Source organism: Lissotriton helveticus, chromosome 6 (assembly GCF_964261635.1).
Source record: "Lissotriton helveticus chromosome 6, aLisHel1.1, whole genome shotgun sequence".
NCBI classification, from domain to species: Eukaryota; Metazoa; Chordata; class Amphibia; order Caudata; family Salamandridae; genus Lissotriton; species Lissotriton helveticus.
Genome location: NC_136067.1, coordinates 1,104,324,986 through 1,104,346,965, shown reverse-complemented (window position 1 = coordinate 1,104,346,965; position 21,980 = coordinate 1,104,324,986). Strand labels below are relative to the sequence as shown.

General features: G+C 46.1%; 1 protein-coding gene across 1 annotated transcript in view; it reads left to right on the top strand.

Annotated features, from left to right (window-relative positions):
• BUB1 (BUB1 mitotic checkpoint serine/threonine kinase) overlaps nt 1–21,980 on the top strand; it is an 851,273-nt gene that overhangs the window by 46,949 nt on the left and 782,344 nt on the right. The window contains exons 2-5 of the mRNA XM_078648762.1: nt 5,965–6,024; nt 6,123–6,261; nt 8,399–8,595; nt 14,943–14,986. Of these exons, the coding sequence (XP_078504888.1) occupies nt 5,965–6,024; nt 6,123–6,261; nt 8,399–8,595; nt 14,943–14,986 (440 nt within the window). The remainder of the gene's footprint in view (nt 1–5,964; nt 6,025–6,122; nt 6,262–8,398; nt 8,596–14,942; nt 14,987–21,980) is intronic.

Sequence of the window (21,980 nt, the reverse complement as noted above, 5' to 3'; positions counted from 1 at the left end):
CCCATCAATCTGGTACATAACAAGGGCCTGGAATAACATCAGGCCAACCCATTGACCAACCTAGGCGGAACATACATCGCCCAGCATAGATATCAGGTAGGAGCCCTCCTCATAGATTAGGAACACCTGTAAGGGAATAGCTAGGCTCCCTCTACCAACAACCTCGGGGTATGAACATCAGGGTGTACACAGCAGTCAACCCTCCTTACTTCTGGACTCCCTTAGACATTTCCTTCCCCAGGGTTCCTTAATAACTGGGGACCTCAGGGCAACCCGTACAGCAGGGACCTATATTTGCACTAAGGGAGAATAAAACTCTCTACCCCAGAATATGCAATAAGGACAACCGGCTTGCTCCTGAGTTGTCTAGAAGGGCAGTTCAATAAATCTGGAGCCCAAGTCGCAGGTGCCCCCTGTCATTTGGGCACCTGATAAGGCAACACAGTCCCCGGGGCGGGCACCGGCAATGTACCCCGTTGCCCTCTCTGTCCCCCACACCGTTAAGCGTAGGCCCCACTCACCGGGCTCAGTAGGTTCTGCGGGGCGTCCTTTGGGGTCTCCTCTGCAGGGGGGGGGCCAGGCACCGACAATGTGCCTCGAGGCCCCCCTTTCCGCGGCGTCACCCGGGGCCCAGGGGTTCCAAAACGGCCTCTGGACGGCCACACTCGCCTCACCCGGGCCTCCTTCTCTCACAGGGGTCTGGGGCTTCAACACGGTGTCTGGGCACCCGTGGGGGAAGCCTGCCTGGCTTTCCTCCCACGTCACACGGCTCCTGCAGCGCAATCGGGGCTCCCTCGTTCGCGTGGGAGCCCCACAGGCATTCTACTCCTTCAGCCGGCTTTGTTGGAGGGGGCGGGGCTGGCACCGACAATGTGCCCCGGCCCCGCCTTTCTCACCAGCCCCTCACTCAGGGCCGCAGACCGGCGGGGTGGCCTCCCGCTCCGGTCGCTCCAATTCGGGGCTCCCCATTGACCACGGGGGCCCCGCACCAGCACTTCACCTGGGTCCCCCTCCCTCACGGGGACCCAGGGCTCTGCGACGCTCTTCTCGCGCTGGCGGGCCGGCACCGACAGTGTGCCCCGGCCCGCCTTCTCCACCGGCCCCTCGCGTGGGGCACAGACCGGCGGGGTGGCCTCCCGCTCCGGTCGCTTCTCTCGGGGCTCCCTCCTTGGCACGGGGGCCCCGCAACGGAGCTTCACCCGGGTCCCCCTCCTACCTCACTGGGACCCGGGGCTTCGATTCCCCTTCTCCTGGCCTTCCCGGCCGATAGCCAATCCCTGCGCGGCCTTCAAAGGTCACGGCCGCGCAGGCCAATCAGTGCGCGGCGGGGGCGGGCCTATGACGCGGCCGAGCCCCCGTCATGTGATGGGAGAACCTGACGGCCTCAGGGCCTAGCGCAGCACTCCCTGCACTTCGGCGGCCCCCTCCTGGCATCGGGGGCTGCCGTAACGTTGCACACCCCAGCAAGGGGGGGGAATCTCCTCAAGGCAGCGCCGGGCCGCGGCAGTGATTTTTGGCGCTGCCACACAGCGCGAGGACAGGACGAGGGGTAGGCTCCCTTTCTTGTCATAAAGTCCTCCCACAGTCTCCTCAGCACCCGGGCTGCGACGGTGATCTCCGGCTGCGTTAAGGGGTAGGCTCCCTTTGAATTAATTATTCTCCTCGGCAAAAGCGCACCTCCACCAACGAGGGTAATCACAGGCTGCCACAGTCTCCTCATAGAACAGCGCTATTCATAACGCACAGCGCCTCCCTCTGCCCACAACCTCAGCTCCTTCCTTTGACCACGCTGAGGGGGCAGGAATTTAGCGCTTCACCACACAGCGCTGGACAGGCGGGCTTTTCAACATTAGGGGGCCACAACAGTCCCAGGGGCCCAGCGCTTCCACAGGGCCTTACACCACCTCAGCCAGCAACTGGTTCACACTGGCTCAAGGGGAGGGGGTTGAGCACCCTGGGTGCCAGGCTTTCCCTCCAAAACTAGGGGTAGCTGGGTAATATTATCTAGTCCGCTGACCTATGTCAGTCCAGTGGCAAAACCCAGGGCCATGGCATCCATTTTAAATACAATACATTTCAATCAGGTGCAGTTTTAAAATGGGGGATTTTACAAGTGCTCACATTATGTCAGGTAATTACATTTTTCACAAGGGGTCTCACACCACTCATGGCCTATACAGGTTTAATCCCATGGGGGAGACAATCTAGATAAGGGGGTCAAAAGCGAAAAATTTGGGTGGAAAAAGGCCAAGTCCAACAACCAGTATATGTGCACCCCCAAGAATGCGAATTGCCATGTATCACAACATACAGTACATTATCTGGTATTTGCCACCCACCTTTACCTCTCAACTCCCTGCCATGACAGCCAGATTGTTTGATATGGATTCTCAAAAGGTTTGTTGGAACGGAGGTATTCTTTGTGGTAAATGGTACCAAGAAGTTTAGGAATGTCAGCATGTGCCTTGAAAGGAAGCATCAGTTAAAAAAAAAAATACCAGAGCTGCTGCAACATATAAACGAAGGAAATTTGTGAATGGTAATCTCAACCTCTTCTGGATTAGGTCTGAGCAGAGGACAGAAGCCCAGCAACAAGTACGTGATTGCCTAAAGATTAGTTGATTTGACTAACCATGGTGATATGTAATTTCTGCTGTACCTAGTCCCCCACGATTTAGGAGACATTGTGGTAAGTTGGTCTCAAGAGGCTAACTGTAGGCTGCACAGGACCAAATTGTATCCTAATAGACATCCACGCCTTGAAAATAAATCCAACTGCTATACCAGTTCTGTGTGGGTGATAATCCACCCCTGACAATACCAGCCCTCTCCACTGCTATTCCCTGACGATATAAGATGGTCATGTGAACCAGGCAGGTGTGTTTATCTTAAGTTTGTTTTTGCAAACGCTGTGCATTATATAGAAAGATTTGCACAACTGATAGGAAATCTTAGCTTCCCTTCATAGCAGTTGGGACCAGATTTGAAGGACAGCAAAAACCTGCTAAGAACTAAAAGCAGATTTCCATGTGTTTTGAAAGCTTACCCTACTAGCTCGAAGGGCCTAATTGCAGCACATAATCACTGTCTGAATCACGGAGGGTTGCAGAGACCCGAGATCAGTGCCTCTGTCCAGCCTTATCCATCAAGTTTGAAGATAAGTCATTATCCCCATCCAGCCAGGGACTAAAAAAGCCCCCCTCTCTGTTGGTCCACCTGGCAAGATGTAATGAGTGAGCCTTTTTTCAGGCTCAGGGTTCCATTCTGTGGAAATATATTGCAATTCCTCCTGGTTACGACACACATGCAGACTTTCATTACCATATAGCAAAGTTTTCGAGTTTTGTGGTAAGCCATTTGTGCAGCATTGCTTGCTCAAGGACCTTCAAATATTCTCTTGTAACTGGTCTGCCAGCGTGTGCTGTTGTGACAGGAAGAACTTATCACTATTGTTGTCTGCTTCTGGGCGCTAATTAAGATTGCAGTAGTCTCTTCTCAGCCAGCGACCTGTATACCCCTTCTCCTTTGAGCAAAACAGAGCTGCACTTTCCTCCTGCCCTCTTACTCCACCCATACAAAAGATCATGATAATGTGATTGTTGGGTTAATTCTTTAAATGCAAAGTAAAAGTATGCACTTATCATAATTTAAAGTGTGGTCGCCCTTGTTGAAAATGAGTGCTACATTTGCCCTATATTTCCACCTTTAAAATGGCTGCTTGCAATGGTACATTTACGTGTCAAAGCATTAAAGTGTCCTCTTTGGCATTGAGTGAGCTCACAATAACAATGAATTCCTCAGGTTACCAGGGTTGCCCAGGTGTTTTCGGGTTCCCATTCTCTTGTATGCATGGCCACTTGATCTTTGTTCAATCATCGTCTTTCTCAAGTCCACTTTGCCATATCATAATTTAAAAAAATAAAAGTATTTTCAAAAAACCTTTTATTTAGAAAAAGTTGCACAGCACATTTACAAGATTCCATTGCAATGAGTGAAGCACAGCATGACAATGCAATACAGTAAAAGCAATCAAAAACTTGAGGCACTGTGGGGACATAGTTAGAGGACAATAGCCGGCAAGCACAGAGGGAGTGAAATATACATCAAAAGAGTGCCTTCAATATGGCAGAACAGCAGAGGGCGTAAGGGGGAGGGGGACGGCAGCAGTGGGGAGATAGCTCATTGGCCTACATCGGCCGCCGCCTCGGGCAGGGGGACGCCGGCGGGGAGTGCGGGAGAGGTCGCAGGGCGCTGTGATCCCTTACTTAAGAGGTAGGTTACGCGCGGACCCCAAATATCAATGGTACGAGATCTGGCTGGTTGGAGGTCCCAGAACTCAGCAAGTAGAGTCTGGCAGCAAGAAGTGTCCTCAAGCCAGAGGGCAACCTTGGGCGCCGGCCTGCGGCCCCAGCACATGGAGACCCTGCTCCTTGCGAGGACCAACAGCATGGCAGTCAAGCGACGGGTTGTGTCTGGACAAAACTTAACAAAGCCTTCAAGGCAGAACAGGGGGTCAGGCCGAATCCGAGATGAGGTGATTGTGGAAATTGCAGCACATACCTCGCCGCCAATATGCCGAGACCCGGGGGCACAGCCAGGCAAGGTGAGAGAAGTCAGGTGCAGAGCAGCGCAGGCATCTATCACTGGCAATCAGTCCAAGCTTATAAAGTTGGGCAGGAGTCCGATATAGCCGATGGAGGTACTTGAAATGGATAAGGCGCAAACAATAGTTTGGGGAGAGGAGTCTGATTTGATTACAGCTGTATAACCAATCTGCTTCGGAGATCTCGGCTCTCAGGTGATCGCCCCATGCCATGCGCGCCCAGTCAGTGGAAATGGGAGATGCTGCTAGCGCGTAAGAGTAGATTTTTGTGACCAATTTTGTAGGAGAGGAAGAAGTATAAAGAAGGTCGAGAGAAGTCATCGAAGGGGGGGCTGGGGAAATGTGGGGTGAAACTTCCTACAGATAGCTCTGAGTTGATAATATAACAGAGTATCCACTGGGCCAGAGTCAGTGGTGAGGGAAAAAAATGTGTCCCCGGGGTAGAGATCGAGACTGTAGAGAGACCCAAATGAGTAGTGTGCTTGATTATCCCAGAATAATGAAGGGGAGGAAAGACGGGGTGATGCGCAAATGGCATATTGTTTGTGGAAATCATGTCGGAGCTGGAAAATGTGCGAAACCCGTCCCAAGCCCAACGCAGAGTCTCAACAGTTTCTATTGTAGTGCGAAGGAGTTTCACCGGGGGCGAATAGAGCAGTCGTGAGCGGCCACGGGCTAGCGTGGTCTGCCTTTACTACTAGGTGAGGTTGAAACGGAGTGGGGTGAAGCCAAAAGTGAAGAAAACAGGCTTGAGCACTTGGAGCATACAGCTTGAAATCTGGGGTGCCAAGCCCGCCACGCGACGTTGAGAGGGTGAGGATATTGTAGGCAATGCAAGGTTGCCGACCGGCCCAAATCAAGGTGATGAGCAGAGAGCGAATCTTACGAAAAAAATTAGCGGTTAAAGGGATGGGGATATTGACAAATAAGTATTGCCATATTGTAATTTAATTTTTAATTTCATAACCAATGGAGCTCTTGAATGATGACCTAATTATAAATTTGCTGAGCTTCGATTTGTCCTGTATCGATTATCTGTGGTGCACAGATTGAAGAATTATACAAAAATTATGACCGGATTTGCATTTTAATAATCAGTTGGACATTTGCAGTGAAAAGGGTGTTTAGATTTCATCGATTTTAGTTTTGTTATATGTGAACACCAACCAGCTTGATTTGTAGTTATTTCACAAGGAGAGGATCACTAATATTCTGGTCCTTGTATTTGCTGATGTACATTTAAATTTTACCAAGATTAAAGCAGGTAGATGTGTATTTATGTAGATTGTATATTCCGCAACACACTTTGATCTGCTTTACTTGACTGTATGTTTAAAATGGGTCTTGCTTCTTTCCTTCAGAATGTTTGAAAGCTCCATTGCGAGCTACACGGGAAATGATCCTCTTGAAGTTTGGGAAAGGTGAGAAACTCTTGCTTTCATTTGGCCTAAATGAATAATTGAAAGTGTAGGATAAAATGATTCATATACTTCAGCAACCCATTCCTTTTCACTTTCAGGTATGTGCTCTGGGCAGAAGATGCCTTCCCTATTGGAGAGGCGAAGGTGAATCATTTGCTTGAGCGTCTTATCAGCCATTTTGTATGTGATAGGAGATACTATAATGATGAGCGGTTCATCGTGTGCTGCATAAAGTTTGTAAGTACTAGGATTTGCTCTTACTAAGTCATTGAAACTATATTTCACAGCGTTCTTGAAGTTGAAATATTTTTCCTAGGGACCTGATTGACTATGAAACCTGTATTTTCCTTACACTGGATGTTTTGAGATAATTGGTAGAATAATATATCTGGGGGACGATTAAAAAAACTCAATTTCTGTGGCGGCTGTGATAGTTACCACCTCCATAGCATCACACCGACTGTAGAATCTTGGCCCTTTTTTCCCATCTTTAATCTTTCATTAATGATTTATCAGAAAGGGCACAAGATTTGGGATAGTAAGTACGGTTTCATGTGCCCTCCTATTTCTCAGCTTGATTATACTGCAGCATTACATGTGATGAAAATGAAGTAAAACTTTAAAATATTTATCAAAACCTTTTTGGAGGGCCACTGGGCTAGCATGAGTCTTGGGTCCAATGGTAGGAACTGAGTTATTTTACTCCGGATGTTCCGGTGCCCTACCTGCTATTGATCCTTAGCCAACTACCCCTTCAGCACTTGAATCTCAGTGGGAACACGGGTTGAGCAGTTCAGTGTTTCTGAACTTTGTTGGTTTGGGGTGGGGGGGGGGGGGTCTGCTGCATTTTGTAATGACCTCTCTTCTGCCATTCTTCCAGAAAGCAGCCTGTCACGGTAGGAGTGACTCCAAATTTGATAGCCACACAGCACATGCTGTGGGAGTGACAAGGGGTTCCGACCTGGATTTCAGGCACAGTGATCTGTTTCCAGCGTGTCCAACCCCGGTCACAGAAATGCAGCAATCCACAGATCTGTCAGGGAGGTTTCATTCTACCTCCTCATGCTCCTCCAATCAGCCCTAGGTCTCCCAAAATGAAAACAGAACTCTTTGTATTGTACTATTCACAGGCACACAAGCAATCAGCACATACACACAACGCATGGTGCACAGCGCAACATACTAACTTGATGTAGGCCAAAGGAGAGTTAAGCACACAGCAGCAGAACATTACATGAGTGAACCTTTAGGCATTACTCTACTCACATAGGTTAAAAGGCATGTTCACAACTGCTGATGGTATGCTGCCACTACCAAGCTCTTGCTGCTTAACTCATGGGAAATAAGTCAGTCCAGTGAGCCTCCAATGTAATGCAATAATTCTGACAACTTCTCTAAAAATCAAGGTTGAGAGGTGAGCTTTGTAACTATATTAAGTTACTTGACCTATGGTTTAGTGGCAAACTTTTTTTGCATGCCTTGTGCCAATAAAGCTGGAGTTCTTAGAATTGAGCATCCATTATTTTTCCAATGTGCTGTTTCCACTGGATGGTAGACATTCCTTAATATAACTACTGTACGTTTCTGATTACTTCTGCTCCAGATCTATTGAAGAGTGGATTTTGTTGGACTTTTTCTTTCCTGCTCTCCATTTCTGGTACATTGTCTTTGCCTTACCTGAGCCAGCATGTTCCATTGAGTATTTCCTATTTCCTTGGGTGGGGAAGGGATGAAAAGATGCTGGGTATTTGTTTTTCATTTGGTACCCTGGCATTGCACGGAGGCTCATCTTGGTTGCCTCAGATCATTGTCTCTTTTTAAAGTGCCTAATGTACTAGCATGTTGTCCACATTTATATTTGGGACTTTGAGTTGGAAAGACATGAGACCCTGCTAGTTTCTTGACATACTTGGCAGAATATAAAAGTAAAACCGCTCTCTGTGGTCCTATCCTTTGCGTATGGATTGCGCTCAATGGTGCATTCCTACTGGCACATAGTAATCTTGGCAGCTTTTATTTTTGTTTACTATTGCCAGCCAATCAACCACCAGTTTTTTTTTTTATATACTAAAAATTCGTGAATATTTTTCAATTTCAAAAGCAATTCTGAGATTATTGGTTATTTGACCATAGTTTTTTTCCCCTGTGGATTGCCTTTGCAGAAAAACGACATCTGGTCTGTTGTACCATACAGCCACCTGCTTTACCCTTTTTCCTGATCTAGTTAGCATTGATGTGTGCCACGTCATAAAAAGTATTGATCTTTGCATAAAAAACAATAATATTAAGGTTATTCTTGTAGTACATTATTTTTCTGTTCCAACAAGGCATTGCCATCAGTTCAGATGTTTATTTTCAATTCTATCTCCCAAAGGCTGTATCTCTTGGAGAACCTACCTCATTTTATGAGTATTTATATAACCATGGGATTGGATCACGTTCAGCTGCTCTTTTTCTTGCTTGGGCTCACCTCCTAGAAGAACGAGGAAATATGCAGATTGCAAATTCTGTGTTACAGAAAGCTATTGAAAACCATGCAGAACCAATGGAACACCTTAATCTGCAGTACAGGTAAGAGATTTGATTTATTTCGTATAACAATATCTTTGAAGATTTACTTAAGAGTTGACAAAATTCTGATCAACAAAAGTATACAACTGCATTTTTGGATCCATCAACATCCACAAACTCTAGTCATGTTCAACACCTCTATACAGATGATGGGTAGCTCATACATTGAGGTAGGCATGTTTGAAATAGAAACCATACTATGCTGATCGGCACCTCATTGATAGGTTGAATGCCCATTCATTAAGAACAAAATACTAACCCACTGGGAGGCACTATAATCCTTTTCCACTTGTGGGAAAAGGATTACAGCTTGATGTATTAAAGCAAGAGATCTCTGAAAATAATGGATATAACTGATACTTGCTGCACTTCTATCCCGTAGCTCCGTTTGACCTACTGGCCATTGAAAGTTGGTCTTTGTATCTGATGAATGGATTACCCAGTGAGGTAATTTGATTTTATGTGCTTATCACTGTCCATTTCACCATCTTTCATGAGAAGAAATTCTGCCATTATTAGTGTAATGGTAATGCCATGGGTGTTAAATGTATGACCTTCAACACTTTTGCATTACCCATATGGTGCTGTACGTACTGCTAGCAATTTCACTTGTTTACCTCTGCTGCATTGCGTTAGGGCTCTCCATTTCTCAGGCTTAAGCAGAATTGTTTCTGCTACCCTGCCCTATAGACCCAACCTCAACCATGTACAAGATGTGCCTAGGCAACAAGTGTATCCAGAAACGCAATCATGTTGTAGCTTATGGAAAAGTATGATGACACTCCCCTTTTATAATGTGTCCGTTGTTCAGTATAATTATATTGTTGACTTCTGGGATCCCATCATCTTGTCAATGTTCATGCCACTGGGGAAATGGTTCAAGTCGGTGTTCTAATTCTATATATTTTATCCTCTTCACTAGAAGTAAAGACCTTTGGGGATAAATACGCTTTACTGCCCCATCTCCCCCAAATCCCCAGCCATGCTTTACTAGATCTTTTAGTTGTCGCCATGGCACAGAGGCATAGTTCTAGTTACTACACTTATTTGGCCGCTAACTGGTGCCACTTAGGACCGTTCACAGAAACCTCCTTCTTACACCACCTAAAAAAATTATTTTAGAGTTTTTATTTCATTTTATTCACTCTATTGAGGTTTTTATCACAACTTATCCTGGTCACATTTTTACATACATGGTAATGGTTACAAAACTGGTATAACTTATCCTACTTCAAGTTCTAATCCATATTGTAATGCAGTGTGGATGGCGGATCTGATCTCAGTGACCATGCATTGTAGTGCACACTTGTAATGACACGAAATGGATTGGGGTGAGCGCGTGCATCAAATCTATAGACTGCGAGCATGAGACTTATTCAGTGGGTCATGAAGTATGTGCACCTGTGAGAAAGTGCCATCTTTCTTGCATGGTATGCCCCCACTTTTTGCTGAATTGCTCATGTGCTTTGACTGAGTGTGCCCTGGGCTCCTGCCTATCAGGTGCCCAGGGCCTTTGTTCCTTCCCTAAAAACTGTGTTGAAACTAAAACTCAATTGGCATCACTGGCCCCATGTCAGCCCCTAGTAAATTGTACCCTAGGTACCCAGGGCATTGTGACTAGAGAAGACCCCTAAGGGCTGCAGCACTTATTGTGCCACCCTTAGGGGCCCTGTACACTGACACACACACACACACTGCCTTTGCAGGCTGAGTGCCAAGAGTCGACATGGCAGACATCCCTGTGTGCCATACCCACAAACCCACTACACTGGCATATATCAGCCACCCCTCTAGCTGGGTGCCCTATGCCAGTGGTGTGGGCACAGGGGCATGAGCCCTGTGCCCCTACAGTACCCAGGGCCATTCCTGAGTTCCAAGAGTATATGTTGCTGGGAGGTTGTCATTACGAACTCCACAGCACCATAATGGCACACTGAAGACTGACAAGTTTGATATCAAACTTATCAGCACATTGGACATATTGGGCACTGGGCTCCGGGTCACAGTCACAGTCGCCGTGGGGACGTCCTCGTGGTCTATCGGCTTGTAGGTAAGTACTCGACTGGTGGAGTTAAGGTTCTGGGCATAGACTCCGGAGTCTCCCAGGGTCGGAAAGGTACAGTAGTTACACCCTCAGTGGCACAGGGGCAGCCTGGTGCAGAGAGATCCAAGACCACAAGGACATCACCACGGCGACTGTGACCAGGAGTCCAGTGCCCAAAGACCCTACTCGACGACCCAAATGACGCCTGCAGCCTCAGAACCAGGGACCCCTCCAACCGCGACCAGCTGAGGGTAAGATTTCCCGACACAAAAAGACACCCCTGCACCCGGCGCCCTGTGGCTCCCTGTGCCCTGCTTTGGGGTACCTACCTCTTCTCCAAGTGGTAGTCTCACCTGAAGAATCTCCGTCCCAGAGTCTGCAGCCTTTGTTCACTTTTTAACTTTCCCATTGGATAACATTTAGTGCCCGACGGCTCAAAAGCACCCTGCACCCACCCAGCCGCCTGAGTGCTGCTGGAAGTGCAACTTCTACACTATTCTACTTCCCCACTTGCCCTAAGTAAGTGACCAGGAGCTCAGCTCCCAAAGCCGCGTGGCCTGCTTGCTTGCAGCCCCCAACCAAAGGCCCCCTACCCTACATAGGATTGCATTGGGCCTACTCTCTCTGCACCAGGCTGCCCCTGTGCTGCTGAGGGTGTAACTACAGTACCTTTTCGACCCTGGGAGACTCTGGAGTCTATGCCCAGAACCGTAACTCCACCAGTCGAGTACTTACCTAAAAGCCGATAACTCATTTTCCTTCCATAAGTTAACACTGACTGGTCTCACCTGAAATTTCTTCTAAGTGTGGAGTTTTGAAACTTTTAAATATTCATCTAAAATCAGCCGAATAACGCATTCCGAATTACTCACCTGTGATCAGGAGAGAAGCCAGTACTGTACCTTTCAGCCCAGTACTGACCCGCATAAGTAATCATAACTGTACTTACCAGTAACCTGAATTTTCTTCCATAGGAAACCATTGACTGTTTTTCTGTGAAGTTTTTACTGTCTATTTTTGCAAACTACAAATATTCTTTAAAAATCATACCAACTACCAAAACACAATTACTTACCTGTCTTAGGTAGAGGTCCCAGTGCTGAACCTAGGAGTCCAGTACTGGATTACAAAAGTAATGAAAACCTACTTTACCTGTGACTTGAATTTCCTCCCATAGGATAACATTGCTTGGTTTTTACTGAAAAGGTTCTAAGTGTCAACTTTGAAAATACATTTATATTCTTTAAAAACCACTACTGTAACCAAAACACTTTTACTTAACTGTTGACAGTACATGTCCTGAGACTGAATCTAGGATCCAGTCCTGGGGTTAGAAAAGTAATCCATAAAGTAATCAGCTGCATTTATCTAGCAAAACCAATTGAGCTCAATGTTAAATTGTGTTTGAAATTGTGTTGCCTATTGCAACCACTGTAGCTACTGTGTTTACAAAGTCTATTGCCCTTTTGAAAAGTAATCACCTAAAGTCACTCATATTGAGAAAAGTATATTTTGATACCTGTTGGTTCTAAAATCAAGCAACTATATCTTTTGATATAAAACCATTGGCCTAGAGTTCAGCTCGTGTGTGTTAGACCATTTGCTGACTGACTGTGTACAACAAATGCTTTACACTGTCCTCTGATACTGCCTTACTGCTCAACCAAGCTACTACTTTAGAGAGTAAGATTATATCTAACTTTAGCCTCTGCCAAACCTCTGGGGTCTGTGGACTCTGTGCACACTGTACCTGTTTGGGAACAGTTTATACTGAGCCACTTTCCTACAGCACCTCTTAAAGAACTGATTGGTGGTGGAATAGCTAAACAGCAGCAAAAGTGTGAGTGAAGAATATGTTGAGAGGGGGTAGTGGCTGGTGGTTGTCGGAGCGGGCCAGGGTGAGCATTGGAGCAGCAGCTTTCACTGGGGTTTGTTTCCTGACAGTTTGGAGCAGTAGTAGTGTGTTTTGACCAGAGGACATGATCGTGCCTAAGGCCAAGAGTCGCGGCTGGAAGTGCATTTGGGATTCACATGTGCTGGGTCGTTTAAGACGTCCCGCTTTAGGTGCCATATGAGGACTAGCGAAGGTGGTGTGCTCCAGTCTTTTTAACAAAACAGAGTATCCTTCCTGTTATTCCTTTGTTATACTCCACCAGGGATGGGGGGACAAAGAAAACAAAAATGGCTGTAGGCTTCCTATATGTATAATGGGGACCCTCTCTAGTATAGTGTTACTGAGAGGATCAAGAGAATATATATAGTCAACCCGCCACTGCGGGTGGAAAGGGAGAAGGAACCCTTTTTCTTTTAATTGCCCTCACTCACTCTAATAGTGACATGCTTCATCATAGCGCCATCCCGACTCCTACATGTCGGGGTGGGATCAACCATGTTTCAGGGAGCACTTAGAGATACTTTGTAAGGGTGCATTCCATTAAAGATAAAATTCTTCACCCACTCCTAAAGAAATCTTTAATAGTGGAGTGGGAGGGAAAATTAAAATACAAGAAACGGGTATAAAGTATGTGATGGTCCTATGACCCTAAAAACATCACCAACATGTTTCAGCCCTTCTTAACTGGCCTGAATAAGTCCTGGGCTTTCGTCAGGGTGGGACGTAATGAGGTTACTTCCCCCAAAGACGTGAGTGTGAATGTACCATTTGCCATGTACACTACAAATTAAAAATAACAAGCCAAATACTTGCCACCAGGCTGGATGAGGAATTGCCCCAACAACTCTTGGTTAATGATGCTCAAGGGAGCGCAGGAGGGAGGCCTTGTAGTCACACATTCTTCAAAGGTCCTGCCCTGCTGTAACCTACGTTTACTCGTGCTCCCTGGCTTGTGCTTCTTATTTTTAATTTGTAGTGCACGTGACAATTGTTGCTTTCTTCAGCAAATCGTGTACCGAAGAAAACTTTTCAATATAAACGGTAAAAATATGGAAAACACTTCCCCAAAAAATAAGTATATCTACCCATCTTGAATTCCTGAGAGCACTCTAAACCCGACTCTAACACTTAACTACAATGCAGTAAACAAACCCTTATTGGTGTGTGCGTGTGCGCGTAACATCTATCCTCACATTCTCTGCAGAACACGTTAAGTGCAGTGATGCTACCACATCATGCGCAGAGGATGCCTTTAAACCTCATGCTCCTCAAATGACTTCCAACATTAGTCATTCCACAACCAACACCCTGTTTCATCCATGCACTTCTTAGGGGCACCTAGAATCTGGATACAATTCTGAGAATTTAGTGGCCTTGTCGGAAGTAAAAAATAAATAAAAAAACTCTATAAATATTACAATACAAATTCAATACATTATTCTCATAAGCAGCTTATTGCTTACTATGGCTTGTCAAAAGCTTTGTGGCCTTGCTATGTCTTCAATACATGCAGAGTACTGTATTCTGAACTAGAATGCATTTGCAACATGTATAAATGCTCAAACTGTCTTGGCAGAGGTAGTGACGTTTTAACGACTTGTTCATACTCCAGTTGTTTTTTTTATCTGATTTACACAGTTGACTAAACATAATGATACCAAAGTTCGACATATGGCATAAGTTTGCCTCAAAGACCTGATGTCTGAAAATATCTTGGGTGACTTTCTTTGCTCTGCCTGTTGGTTGGAGGACACAAGGTAGAGCTAGGAATGTTAGAATTCCCACACAAATGGGCTTGTATTCTTCTGAACTGTCTTGGGGTGGGAAATGGTGCATCCCTAAACGTGGGGAAACCAACACAATTCATGTACATAAATATAGCAGAACGTGTTCTGTAATTATAACTTCCTTAATGTCTCAAAGTGCCCAGAATCTATTGAAGTTGGTTTATCTCTTGGGGTTCTATTTTTATTTAAATCTGAATTGAGTTGACAATCTTTGATATTGGGGCTCTCTGCATGATTGTCTAAGCCCTAGTTGGGGGTGGGCTGCTGGCTCTGTCTGTGTATCTGTGAGCCTTTGATCTGTCTTGCCTTTGATTACCTCCCTCCCCTGCAGTTTTTTCTGGAGATGGGGAAGATAACAAATTTTGAGGGCTACTAATGTAAAACGTTTAGAAAATGCCCCAAGGGACAGCAAGAACAAACCCATTGTGCAGGATGGTCACTGATGTCCTGTCTGGAAATCAAATCATTTTTCAATTTAAATGTTACTAACCTAAGGTTGTGTTGTGAACAGGCTAATCCTATGTAACTTCAGATGTTCTTTGTACTTAAGGAGGCATTTTATAATGTATACATTCTAGGCTTATACAAAGTTTTAGATTCACATGTGGTGATTTCTTTCTAGGTTGTTCCGGCTTCGCTTATCTAGGACTAGTGCACAAACAAGAGGTGAGATGCATATTATTTTTAGCTAATTTCTTTTATATTGAATTAGTTTAGTTCATATTTCATAAGTATAGTTTCACCATCAATCGCCATACTTTTTTTCTGATTCAGAGATGATACTGTTAGATTAAGTTGCAAAATATAAGATGAGTTAATCAGTAATGAGTTTATATTTGAACAGAGGCTAGTTCAGTGCTCTAGCAGGACAATTATCATTTAAGTAGAGCACTGGGAGAGCAGAACCCAAGAACCCCTTGGGTTCTTCTCTCCCAGCACGCAGCTCTGCCATCGCTCCGCTGTAGCTCTGCCAGCTAGTGCCCTGCCTCTCTGCTCAGCCGACCTCTGTTCGTGTCCCCGAGAACCGCTTGGCTAAGCCTGCCTCCCTGGGCTTCCCATCTGCCTTTGTTTTTGCCTCTGGCTATCTGCCCCTTTTCTGATCTGTTCTCTTTTTCTGCATTTTATCTGCATATGTTTATTTCTGGTTTTTCTGCAACTGTTCTGTTTCTTTCTGCATTTGTTTCTTTTTGTTTTTTTATGTTATCTTTGGCTTTTTTCTTAGTTGCCTTGTACCTTTTCCCCATGTTTTCGCCTTCTCCCTCCCCCTGTTTACTCGCTCTTCTCTTCCTGCTGCTACAGCCCCCACGGCCCCTCCTGCTCCTGAGTCCCAGCTGTCCCGTCCTTCCCCTACTCTTACTTAATGGTGGCCGCAGAGCGTCCACGTGCAGCTGATGCGCCAAAGGCAAGCCAGTCTGCGCCCATACGCGACCCGTCCATGACAAGCACCAGGAACCCTGGTTGTCTGACGGGCCAGCACTATGACTCAGCAACACTCCACACACAGCACTCTGGAAGAAACAACTGCCAGCTGTCGATGCTGGACACCATCCAAGGCCAGTTCTCCTGCCGACACTGTCGCCGCACCTTCACCCACCTCCGGACCCCCTCTACAAGCACCAATCCTCCGGACGCCAGCACACCTAACCCCCTGAGCTGCATCCTCCACATGTGCCAGCTCTCAACAAAGGAGCAATTCTTTGGGCAACCTTGGATGCAACATCAGTCCGGTCTGCCTTGTACAGCAGGATCTCTTCCACTGTGTCAATAACCCAAGGCTAACGTTTAAGGTTCATTGCCTACCAGTCTAATAGTCAAATAATGAGTGTATTCTTACTTAGTGAACATAAGGCACCTGCAAAAGAGACAAAAATTACACTGGTAAGGCATTTCATCAAATTAAATTAATGTTACTTGAGCCTTATTTCATGTTAAGCTAATTTATATCAAAATGTATTCCAAATAAGTAGTTGGCATGAGTAAATATGATTACATTTCAAGTATGGGTGACATTATTTTAAAATAAATGTAGCCATATACTGATTAATTATTGCATTGTACATAGATTTATATGATTATCGTATATAACCTGCAAGTGCATAGTGAACTTAAACTGGACCATTTCTTAACCTTCATTCTGGGCTGAGTTTTTTTGCCAACCTTCTTGTGACTGGTATTGATACTCTTTGTAATGAGGAGGTGGCATTTATCCCATCTGTTTGATAAAGGTTGCTTTGCTTCACGTGGAACTCCTATTTTTGACTCTGAGCATGAGAATTAGTACCACTCTTTTTAAATATTTTTATTTACATTTTATTCATCCACAACTCAACAAACATGTCATTAGCCATCCCCCTCCTCCCTTCCACCCCCCACCCTCCATGCATCGTCATGAATAACAGTACATTTTCCTTCCTCTCAGACTCTCCCTCCAACCCTTCGTTTAGGTCTCGGTCTGCCTCTTCTAGGTGTAATTAGTACCACTCTTGACCTTGGACATGGAATACAATTATAATGAAAAGGAGTCTTTTGTTCAGAATTAGATTTTTGAAATAATTGGCGATAGAATGATACATTTCTTAGCATTCGTAAAGGAAAGTTTCAGTTCTATTAGGAACATGGAGGTGAGGATTATGCATTTCTTTCTCCTCTGTTTTCTACTCCAGCAGTATTCAGAAACTAAGAATAAATTACATTTCCCAAGAGGGAAACCAAAGTACCACCGATCAGCCAATCAGAGGCCATTACAGCACTGAAATGGAATGATGGCTTCCTGCCCCTTATTTATGTGCGAGACCATCGCCATCGATGTGAAAAAGGGCACATCTATTCCATCTTCTATTCCTTTCTTGAACCGTAATAAAGCATGTTAAATATTCAGTTAGGGATTAGTTACAAAGACTGAGCTTTGACATTATGAAGTATCAAAAGGTACCTACTGTTAATTTCTGATCTCCAGTGGCTCGCCAAGTGAGAGCAGCTGAACTGTCCGTTCTAAGAGGTGGGAATAATCCTTGCCTCCGTGTCCTTAATAGAATTGAAACTTTCCTTTACAACTGTTAGAAACTTTTTCATTCTGTGTCCGGATCGGAGATGAGCATTCTGCATGTTCAAAGCGTACTCGCTACCAACGAGGCTACATCAACCATAGGGTAGAAAGAAACCCTTTTAAAAGTAGATTCTGAGGATCAGTCTGCTGCTTCATGATCTCCTCAAGCCTTGCGCCCACCGGGCTGAATGAACCCTGAAGCTTGAGACCTCCATGCTGCCTCCTGAATGACCCAGGGAACCCATCAGTCAATGGTATCGGAAGAAGCCCCTTTCAAAGGTTTCTGAAGTGAAGTAAGTTGTAGTTCCCCCCCCATTAGTCTTATTTCTTCAATTGCACTCATATGATTTGAAGCATTCCACCACATAGGACAATCCCCAAATGCAGGAATTGAAGGTGACTATATTTTGAGTATACTTTCTGCCAGGCCAGTCTGTGGCACTAACGCCAGACACTCTTCTTCATGAAACCAGTGACAGTAACCCAACCAGTTTCCCTGATGGTTCCTTCCTACTCGGGGAATTTATTTTGGGGCTAGGATAGGAATAGGTTAAGGATGCTGTTAACAACACAGAGGGAGGAATATCTAGGTGGAGGTGGAAGAGGTAATCTAATGGCACTGAGGTTTCTCCACCAAATATTGTTCCCCACTTGAAAACGATCCACTGGCAAGTGCCCCGCTGAAATGGCTGTCTGAAAGAGTTTACTGACATGTAATCCATGCCCTGCAGGGCCAAGTCGTAGGAAATTCGGAATGTGTACTGTAGGAGGCTGGCTCTGTACAAGGTATTACCACTAGGTGGTTATACCGTGCTCAGAGTCCAGGAGTTCCCCAAAATTGTACAGGGCTCAATGTAAAACCCAAAGTGCTCAGTTAGTGGTAGTATGGGTTAGCAGCCTTGGGTATAACACAGGAGTGTAAAATGTTTATTGCACAACATTGACCAATAATGGACACACAACTCAAAAAGGAGGTCCACACTAATTTTAGAAAAATATACTTTGTTTGTATTTCAGTAGCGGTCGGCAGTAGGTGTGTCCGTAGGGCGGTGATGTGGGCAGGGGGAGGGGCAGGGTGGGGGGTAGTAATGTATGGATTACGGACTTTTACAGGTAAGTAAACATTTAAATAAATAAAATGAATTTCGTTGAGCGCACTGCAACGAAATTCGTTTTATTTATTTAAATGTTTACTTACCTGTAAAACTCTGTAATCCATACATTACTACCCTCACCCTGCCCCTCCCCTGCCCACGTCACCGCCCTACAGAAACACCTAATGCCAACCGCTACTGTTGTATTTTATTTTAAGACCAAGATCTTTGCAATAAGTTAAGTAAGTTTTTAAATAATAATACTTTTCGATTGTAAAAATCAACACATAATATTTTCAGCACTGTTCAATGTTCTCCTATGGGGGAAACCATATTGCGGTTAAACCGGTAAGTATCATACTTACAAATCAAGTCTACGTGCCCAAATGTCAGCAAGGTGCAAGGGTCAGGTGAGTACCAAAACTGCGGCTCTGGAGCACTGGGTGCTGAGGTCAAAGTCGAAGTTCGGCCCAATGCGTTTCAATGGAGATTGGGAATGCCTGGAGCCACTCTGCTTGCAGGTAAGTGGATCGGTTGCAGGGGGCAAGCTTTGGGGGTTAGGACCAGCACACGGGGGGCACAAAGAAGCACCAAACATACACCACCATCAGCACAGGGGCAGCCGGGTGCAGAGTGCTATTTCAGCGTTGGGCGCCCAGTGCTATTCAATGGCGATTTCTTCTTTTGGCAGCCAGGCTGCAGGTGTTGCACTGGAGGTTGCAGGAGGGAGAATAATGACAGCAGAGGTAAGTAGAGATTTAGGGGGTCGTAGGGGCACAGTCTGTTCAGCTCACCAAGGCCCAGGAGCTTCGAGTGCCGAGGTGCTTTTTAACCTCTGAGCCTAATTTCTGGAGCCGGTCGCGGTCAGGGGGAGCCTCTGGATTCACACTGCTGGCGTGGAGATGAGGAGGGGTCTGCCAACGCTGAACTCTAAGTCAGGATCGCTGGGGAGACTTCACAGCACAGGTGGACCACTCCAATTGTGTGTGCCTAGGATGCAGAAAAGGCAGGAGACACGGTCCACCTGGATCTACAGTTCTTTGAGTCTGTTTTTGTTTTTACAGGTCCGCTGTCCAATAGAGATTGAAGTCTTTTTTGAAGGCAGCAGTCCTCCCAGGGTTTTCAGAGGTCACCAGCTGCAAGTCGTCGTCGTCGTCTTCAGTTTTCTCTGCAGGGATATATTCTTTCTTCTTAGTTTGGTGCAGATCCAGTGTCAAGGTCTGCGGAGCCACCTAAATGCTAGTTTTAGGGGGGTAGCAGGCAGGACCAATGGGCACCTTACCTGGGGGGACTATACCCTTTATGCCACCCTCCGGTGGGAGGGGGCATAGACTTTGCCCTGATTGAAGGGGTCCCCCATCTTTAAGATGGCGGAGACTGAAAGATGTGCTTCACCTCCCCTCACCTTAGGTGTGGAGTTGGCAGAGGTGGGCACACCTCCCATTCTGTTCTTCCTAAGTTTTTCCACCAGTTTTCCTGCCTAAAGTAGGGGTGTAAATCTGAAGCTGCCGTCCGCTGCTAGCAGCAGAAGCTGGTGGTCGCATTACAAAGGTGGCAGGCCTTTGAAGCTTCCCCCTTCAAGCACTGGCCCATCCTGGGGGAGGAGGTCTGACACCTCTTCCCAGGATGTGCATTGTTTCTGGTCCCAGAGAGCAGGGGGTTCAGAAACAGGTCAGCCAGTGGCTGGCTCCTACATCTTGTCAGACCACATCAGGATTGGTAGATTTTCAGGGGGCACCTCTGAGGTGCCCCCTGAGTACTTGGTACAATAAATCTCACACTGACATCATTATGGATTTATTAAGATGTGTAGTTTGGTACCAAACTCTCCTGTGTCCAGTGAAGCCGTCATGGTGTTGTGGAACTAGAGTTGCCTAGTTTCTAGCTCATGTACTCTCTATGGTTTCACTGGCACTTGCAATATTACGGAATGAACCCTAAGATTGCAGAGGCATATCTGCTCATGCAGATCTGCTCTCATCTGTGGTATAGTGCTCCCTGTCTTTGGTAAGTCACCCCTCCAGCAGGCCTGTGAGGCCTGCTAGAGGGGTGACTTACTTATACCTTCAGGCAGTGCTGGCTTGCATGGCACACAGGGTGCCATGTCAGCTTTGTTTTCTCCCTCACAGGTGCATGCGGACTCATGAGCAGTGGCATGGTCCTAGTGGACGGGGTCCCAGGGGACCCTCCTCAGCTCCCAGGCCCTAGTACCCAGGGTACCATTTACTAGGAACTTGCAGGGGTTAGAAGTACCAATTGTGGAAAGGTTTTGGGGAAGAAGCACTGGCACAGGCCACCTGGTTGGCAGGGACCCTGTACACTACAATTGAAACCACATCAAAAAGTGGAGGCTATCCATGCAAAAAGAGGCACTTTCTCGCATGTACGAGGTATGATTCCCTGGCTCCAGGTGTCATTGTACACACCAACCCAGCCATTGTCTCCAGGTTGACTTATACCTTTTGGTTTTGTTGTCAGCCCACACCTTATGGACGAGCTCCTGAGCATGTTGCGAACATCTCAGGATTTTGCATCTTCCTCTGTAAACCTCCATGCCATGAGTCGAAGTTTCTCACCCAGCACCAACTGGTCAGGAAGACCTTCAGATTCCCTAGGCTCCCCTGCTCAGTTGGCTGGCATCTGAATGTATGACTATTTCTGGGTCGTAACTGAAGATTGCTCTCCCATTCCATGCCTCCATGTGGCCAAACCACCATCTGAGTTCCTTCTTTGCCTACACCGCTAGTGGGAACAGTCCCAAGTAAATTTAGCATTTCCTCACTTGGGAGGAGTTGAGATGCTGTAGAGCCCAGTAGTGAAGGGATCTGGGGATAATCACCTGTATAGAGGATGAGAGAAGGTTCAAAATCTGAGCGATGGTTTTGGTTTCAGCAGGACTCTCCTCCGCTCCTATCTGATCTTGGCCAACTTCTTGCTGGGCAGGCTCAAAGACGCCTGCAGTGAGTGAGTTTATTGCAAACTCCAGTAAATGCATTGCTTGTGAAGTTGACAACTTCAGCTTTTTGTAGTTGATGACAAAACCTAAGCTCTCCCCGAGAGGTGGCGATCGTCAACTGGTCCCCGTGAGTCTCCTGAGTGACCCACGATGAGAATGTTATCTGGATAGACTATCATGCAAATTCCTCTCATTCTGATGAATTCTACAGCCGTTGGAGGTGCTTGGTGAAGTACCACCGGGTGGAAGATGGTCCGAACTGGAGCATTGTGAATTCGAAGACCTGTCTTCCCTAGATAAACTGCAGGAACTTTTGGTGGGGTTTGAAGATTGGTATGGAGAAGTAGGTATCCTTTGTGTCTAGATTGAAAAGCCAGTCCTCCTACCGCAGTACGTCTTATAGGTGAATACTTTCCATTGTGAAATGACAGTAGCCTAGCCAGTCGTGGACCTTTCACAGGTTTATCACAGGAGAAAACCCTTGTCCTTCTTTTCGCCCATGAAAATGTGATAAAACGACGTGTGGGTCAGAAGGACTGTACGAAACCCTGTTTATCCAGTATC